The sequence below is a fragment of the Tachypleus tridentatus genome, chromosome 1, assembly GCF_004210375.1.
Source record: "Tachypleus tridentatus isolate NWPU-2018 chromosome 1, ASM421037v1, whole genome shotgun sequence".
Classification (NCBI taxonomy): Eukaryota; Metazoa; Arthropoda; class Merostomata; order Xiphosura; family Limulidae; genus Tachypleus; species Tachypleus tridentatus.
The window spans coordinates 170384418-170392250 of NC_134825.1; the positions used below are offsets into that span (position 1 = coordinate 170384418).

The 7833-nt window shown below is 36.1% G+C and overlaps 1 protein-coding gene across 1 annotated transcript in view; it reads right to left on the bottom strand.

The window, feature by feature from the left end:
- Window positions 1-210: 210 nt before the first annotated feature.
- The window catches only part of LOC143233595 (uncharacterized), a 36726-nt gene continuing 29103 nt past the window's right edge, over window positions 211-7833 (bottom strand). The window contains exon 13 of the mRNA XM_076469975.1: window positions 211-290. Within this exon, the coding sequence (XP_076326090.1) occupies window positions 211-290 (80 nt within the window). The remainder of the gene's footprint in view (window positions 291-7833) is intronic.

The window sequence follows — 7833 nt, forward strand, 5'->3', positions numbered from 1 at the left end:
TGAACTTGTATTGTAGCGAGTCGATGTAACACACGGGCTTAATGGTTTAACAGCCTAATGATGAGCCAGTGCTGAAACGACTTCCCCGAGTGAAGGAACGCCTGATAAGTTCACCCTAATGATAGCCTGCTTATTTCGATGGTGTTGTAAAACAGTGAAACACTCTCTTATCTCCATGTCGACATTAGCTGACTAAGTCCGTCGCCATCTTTATTGTTGTCTGGGGCAACTGTCGTCGGGACAACCCAACCCGTTTGCCAAAACCATAATTCCTACTGGAACCTGGAATACTAATAATAGCGAAATCTTCGATTTACAGTTGATAATGGAGTGACAGCGCAGAGCTGTTCTCTTCTTAATATATTTTAAGACTGGGAATGAAGGGGAAAATATCAATTATCCAATAACCTTTTACTTTTATTGTATTCCCAGATCGAATAACTTATCTCAGTATGACTTTTTAAATAGGTTATGCTACAAGTTACTTGTAGGTTTATGACTGTTGACTACAAGGACTTCAGAAATACGAGACACACACAATATTTAAAAACGTGATCACTATTGTAGTTAATGCATGTAATTGCTGCAGAGGTTTTATACAAAAACTAGTGGTCTTAATAACCATGACCATTTGGTGTTGTAACAGATAAAACATAAAACTACTGAATGTGATACGATATGTGAGCGCCACCTTTAGGAAACGATATGTAAACAAGAGATACTCTGAGGGTTTGTTTGTTTTTGAATTTCGCACAAAGCAACTCGAGGGCTATCTGCACTAGCCGTCCTTAATATAGCAGTGTAAGACCAGAGGGAAGGCAGCTAGTCATCACCACCCACCGCCGACTCTCGGGCGACTCTTTTACCAACGAATAGTGGAATTGACCTAACGTTATAATGCCCCACGGCTGAAAGGGCGAGCATGTTTGGTGCGACGGGGAGTCGAACGCCTTAACACTCCTACGAAAAGACGTTTCTAGTCCTGATTTCTCCAAGCCCGTTCCCCTGGCTGTGGTTTCGCTAGATAGTAGATAGGGACAGTGGGAATCTCGTTAATCCATCCATTAATGGATTTAAATGGCAATTTCATTTAAATACAAAATTATTAGCCTAATATTAATAACCTTTCAAGTTGCTCTGGGGCCTATTAGGCCCCACTTTCGTAGGAGTGTTAACACGCTTGGCTATGCCGGGCCCTTTTCTAATGAAAAGTTTAGATTTAATAAACATATTACGACTCACAGACCTATAGTTCTTGTAAATGGTGTTTATCTATTAGGGTATTGTATCTACGTGTTATGAAATATTCAATGACTGCTTGTTACGTTATAGTTTCTAGGATGTCAGGTATTTAAGGTGGTTGAGCGTCCGATGTTAACATTAAAAGTTCATGCTGGAAATTCACTGAGTTTGCTACATCCCTTTAATTCCGTCATAGAAATAAGTCGTAATATTGAGATGGCCACACATCGTTCAACTTCTAAAGAGTCTCCCGCTAATACAGCGGTAAGTTTACGGACTTACAACGTTAAAACCAGGGTTCGGTTCCCCTCGGTGGACTCAGCAGACAGCCCGATGTGGCTTTACTATAAGTAAAACACACACACACTTCTCAACATAAGTAATAAACTCTTGTAAAATGTCAGGTTGTTGAAGACTGATTTTGGTCGGTACCGTCACGTGTCTGACCACGTGGGATATTTCACGAGGAGTCATTACGTAATATCATTGTGTTATAGTGTTGTTTTTTTTAATCGTGGTTAGGCTTTTCGGATATTTTGAATAGTGTCACATTTACTCCTAATAATTTCTGCGCTATTATAAACAAATAGCTGCTCATCCGGGCGCGACATGGGCTTAATATGCGTCGTGTAATACGGGCTACGTTCAGAGCAATAAATATTTTGTTAAATGTCATTAAATTAGTTTCAGCCACGTGTGTGTGTTAGTCATCTAATAGGAGTGATTCTTTACCAGGGAGAAATAATTAAAAACGTTACTCAAAAATCGCTTGCGCTTAAAACTGTGGCGAAACTATAGTAAGTGACGAATAAATCTCTGTATACTCGAATAACAAATAGTTGTTAGGTCTTGGATTCATGTTAACACGTAATGAGTAAGCACCTTTTCTGCGAGTATAGTTTAGTGTGAGAGATTATCTTAGTGAAATTTCCCTCAATTATAATCCCTTTATTTATGAAACTGTCCTTACTTTCATATGTAGTGAACTAAACCCTAACAGGTTAATTTCTAGACGGCTTTATCTACTAGTTACCTCACACGAAACAGTAAAACAGTCCATTGTTGTTAACCATAACTAAAGCTGTGGGAGAAAGTTAGATTGGTTTGTTTTGAATTTCGCGCAAAGCTACACGAGGGATATCTGGGCTAGCCGTCCTAAGTTAACAGTGTAAGACTAGAGGGAAGACAGCTAGTCATCACTACCCACCGCCAACTCTTAGGCTACTCTTTTACCAACGAATAGTGGAATTGACCGTCACATTATAACGCCACCACGGCTTAAAGAGCGAGCATGTTTGGTGTGAAAAGGATTCAACTCTGCGACCCTCAGATTACGAGTCGAGTGCCTTAACCACCTGGCCATGCTAGGGAAAGTTAGAGCCTGTTTTGTCTAATTATACAGCTTAAGATACTCTGTCTGTACCGCCTAAGATACTCTAGCTATACAGCCTAAGATACTCTGTCTATACAGCTTAAGATACTCTAGCTATACAGCCTAAAATACTCTGTCTATACAGCCTAAGATACTCTGTCTGTACCGCCTAAGATACTCTAGCTATACAGCCTAAGATACTCTATCTGTACCGCCTAAGATACTCTGTCTGTACCGCCTAAGATACTCTAGCTATACAGCCTAAGATACTCTATCTGTACCGCCTAAGATACTCTGTCTGTACCGCCTAAGATACTCTAGCTATACAGCCTAAGATACTCTGTCTATACAGCCTAAGATACTCTGTCTATACAGCCTAAGATACTCTGTCTATACAGCCTAAGATACTCTAGCTGTCTTTACAACCACAGCTATCTGTTTCTCACATTGTAACTTTACGTATGTATAATGGTGTAAAACCAAAATTCATTATTCTTTCGTAAGTTTTTTTTATTTGTAAAATATTTGATGTTCATAGATTTTGAAAATATTTGATGTTCACAGATTTTGAGTTCACAAGAAAACAAGATGTTTTGTTTCTTTTATTCGCTTGATAAAACACGCTGATTTATTGTCAAGACATGTCTGTTACTCATTTCTATAGACGTCATAAACTAGTATTTTTTCAACACTGTTTTGTGTTTCATATAGAACGTTTCTTATGCACTCTGAATATACTACGCCAAAAGCGTGCTCCGTTCTCTGTTAAGCAAAGTATAATAATAAACAAACGTGTGTGAATCCCCCGGGCTTCCATTAAATTCTGAAAGTTACGGAAAGATGCAGATGACATCTTTTACAAACGACACCGCACTGCTCTCTCTTTTCTCTTCAGTGAAACATTCAGCCGTTGACAAATCTGCGTTGATAAATGTTCTGCCCAAGTTTGCTGATCGGAGTCGCTCTTTCTCCTCTTACACTTCACAACACTTCAAAAGATGTAAACTAGCAGAAAATGAGGTTTAAACAGCCTGTTGGGTTTCTCACACAAAGGATGTGAACCGAATAGTTGCTCAAACATACAAACTTTATGATATAAAATTACAGACCAAGAAATGTTGTTTGAAGTGACATGTGTTTATTATTTTACATTGATAAATGTTGAAGTAACATATGTTTATTATTTTACATCGATAAATGTTGTTGAAGTAACGTGTTTATTATTTTACATTGATAAATGTTGTTGAAGTGACATGTGTTTATTATTTTACATTGATAAATGTTGAAGTAACATATGTTCATTATTTTACATCGATAAATGTTGTTGAAGTAACGTGTTTATTATTTTACATTGATAAATGTTGTTGAAGTGACATGTGTTTATTATTTTACATTGATAAATGTTGAAGTAACATATGTTCATTATTTTACATCGATAAATGTTGTTGAAGTAACGTGTTTATTATTTTACATTGATAAATGTTGTTGAAGTGACATGTGTTTATTATTTTACATTGATAAATGTTGGTAACATATGTTTATTATTTTACATCGATAAATGTTGTTGAAGTAACGTGTTTATTATTTTACATTGATAAATGTTGTTGAAGTGACATGTGTTTATTATTTTACATTGATAAATGCTTGAAGTAACATATGTTTATTATTTTACATCGATAAATGTTGTTGAAGTAACGTGTTTATTATTTTACATTGATAAATGTTGTTGAAGTGACATGTGTTTATTATTTTATATTGATAAAAAGTAACATATGTTCATTATTTTACATCGATAAATGTTGTTGAAGTAACGTGTTTATTATTTTACATTGATAAATGTTGAAGTAACATGTGTTTATTATTTTACATCGATAAATGTTGTTGAAGTAACGTGTTTATTATTTTACATTGATAAATGTTGAAGTAACATGTGTTCATTATTTTACATCGATAAATGTTGTTGAAGTAACATGTGTATTATTTTACATTGATAAATGTTGTTGAAGTAACGTGTTTATTATTTAACATTGATAAATGTTGAAGTAAATAACATGTGTTTATTAGTTTACATTGATAAATGTTGTTGAAGTAACATGTGTTTATTATTTTACATCGATAAATGCTGTTGAAGTAATATGCTTATATTATTGTACGCCTCCCACTGGCTCGGCGGTGTGTCTGCGGACTTACAACGCTACAAGCCGGGTTTCGATACCCGTAGTAGGCAGAGCACAGATAGCCCATTGTGTAGCTTCTTTGTGCTTAATTCTAAACAATATTATTGTACATAAATAAATGCTGTTAGGTAACATGTTTTTATTATTGTACATTGATAAATGCTGTTAATAATATGTTTTTATTATTGTACATTGAGTATTGCTTCACGCATTACTTTCATAATGGTTCTTACAGAACTAGGAATTTATCACTTTACTAGTAAGTTTTAATACATACCATCAATATATAAAATACTAGAACGATAATAGCTATTGATTAATATTATATTAATTGATAATAGCTATGTTCTGATTACAAATCGAATGCAACAGAGATCTATGAACACCTAAAAACTTTACCTTTCAGTATTTTTTACTAATGCGTGTCTCTCCCTGGTGGCGTCAAGACGAAACCTGACTTATCTAACTTACATACCTCCTTCTGCGTTACTCAACATCTAAATCTGAGGTTGCGCACACACACTCTCACACATACGGATACAAAACATTTTCATCGTGTAGCCTTTGATGTACCATTCCCAGTATTATTACTACAGTTGTGTGTCTTCAAGAGAATTAACATGGAGAAAAAAATCATTTTTGAATTACGGACTTCAAAAGAGAGAGCTTTAGACAGTTTCTTCTCATAATTTCTCTAACAACTTCAAGAAGTTGTTCACAGGCTCATAATTATCACACTTTAATTAGAATTAATGCACCAGTCTAAAGAGAAAACACCAATAAAAAGTAGAACACTTTAATGGAAAATAGTAAAAGCAAAGAAAGGCCTAGGAAAACCTGTATGGATAAGTGCATTTAATTAATTTTAATTTGAAGTCATGAGGAACGGAAAAAAACACATACTTTTGATTTGATATTTCTCAGGAAATATCTGATTAAAACTCAGCGTTTGTATTGACTGGAAACTGTGGTAAAACTACACAGTTTCGCTATCTGTAGTTTCCCTATTTCTGGTTTTATAGTATGCATGTATTTCAACCCGACTTCTTTCTTTACCTTCATGAAATTAATATACGTCACAAAATAATTTGATTGCACTTTTCATCACCGAACAATAGAATATTTAATTGTTTTAGAGCAAAGCTACGCTGAGCTCTCTGCTGTGTTTACCGCGGGGAATCGAACTCCGGATTTTAGCTTAGTAAGTCCGTAAACTTCCTGTTGTCCCATTAGGGGGCGAATAATAGGAAATTGCATAAAGTTAAAGAACATTTGTTGACTTACGTTTCTTGGTATTTCAGGAAATCCCAATAAAGAAAGAAGTTGTTTAGTGCTTTGTTTTGTTTGTTTTGTACTTCGCGCAAAGCTACTCGAGGGCTATCTGCGCTAGCCATCTCTAATTTAGCAATGTAATACAAGAGGGAAGGCAGCTTGTCATCACCGCCAACTCTTGGGCTACTCTTTTACCAACGAATAGTGGGATTGACCGTCACATAATAACGCCCCCACGGCTGAAAGGGCGAGCATGTTTGGTGTGACGGGGATTCGAACCCGCGATCCTCAGATCACTAGTCGAGTGCCTTAACCGCCTGGCCATGCTGGTCCGTTATTTACTGAAAGTGTTTTGGACAGGTCTGAAGAAAATGGCTGAAGTGGTGCATGACAGTGTTATTCATGTTGCCTGTCAGGAAAGTGTCTGAAGAAAATGGCTGAAGTGGTGCATGACAGTGTTATTCATGTTGCCTGTCAGGAAAGTGTCTGAAGAAAATGGCTGAAGTGGTGCATGACAGTGGTATTCATGTTGATTTGTATCAGAATTGTCGAAGAGAAAATGGCTGAAGTGGTGCAAATGACAGTGTTATTCATGTTGCCTGTCAAGAAAGTGTCTGAAGAAAATGGCTGAGTGGTGCATGACAGTGTTATTCATGTTGCCTGTCAAGAAAGTGTAACAGAAGAAAATGGCTGAAGTAAATTGCATGACAAATTATATGTTGCCTATGGAAATATACGAAGAAAATGAAAGCTGAAGTGGTGCAGACAGTGTTATTACTTGTTGCCTGTCAGGAAAGTGTCTGAAGAAAATGGCTGAAGATGGGTGCATGACAGTGTTATTCATGTTGCCTATCAAAGAAAGTGTCTGAAAAAATGGCTGAAGTGGTGCATGACAGTGTTATCATGTTGCCCTGTCAGGAAAGTGTCTGAAGAAAATGGCTGAAGTGGTGCATGACAGTGTTATTGTTGCCTGTCAGGAAAGTGTCTGAAGAAAATGGCTGAAGTGGTGCATGACAGTGTTATTCATGTTGCCTGTCAGGAAAGTGTCTGAAGAAAATGGCTGAAGTGGTGCATGACAGTGTTATTCATGTTGCCTGTCAGGAAAGTGTCTGAAGAAAATGGCTGAAGTGGTGCATGACAGTGTTATTCATGTTGCCTGTCAGGAAAGTGTAAGAGAGAAAATGGCTGAAGTGGTGCATGACAGTGTTATTCATGTTGCCTGTCAGGAAAGAGAAACTGGTAAAAAGCATATTTTGACTCGTTTAACTTTGATTCTGTATCTTGAAATTAAGTAATTATATTTTAATTTGATTTTATAATAATTTCTATATGTTATTTATGTAGATATCAGGATGAGTCCAAATATATGTCGTCAGTACTTTCCGCAAAACTTCGAGTCACTTGAAGTAATTCTGGAAGAAACTACAAGTTTCCTCTTGTGATCTATGTTGGGATAGACATAACATTTATATTAAACCTATAGGCTCGAAATAAACGTACCAAACAAACAAGCATGTCGCTCTTAAAATTCTAGAAAACAAATAAAATACTATATATATATATCTTTATATATATCGGATAATGACTGTTTCGGTAGGTCAGGTGTAACAGCCGTCACTAATGCAGACTTTTGAGGTGAAACACCCGCCCTATGTTTGTGACAACACTGACGAAATCTATTAGTAATAATGACATATTTACATTTACACGGGCCTAGGCTTAAGGTAAATTTATTGAAAGCATTTAACTAAAGTGAACTTTATGTCAGTT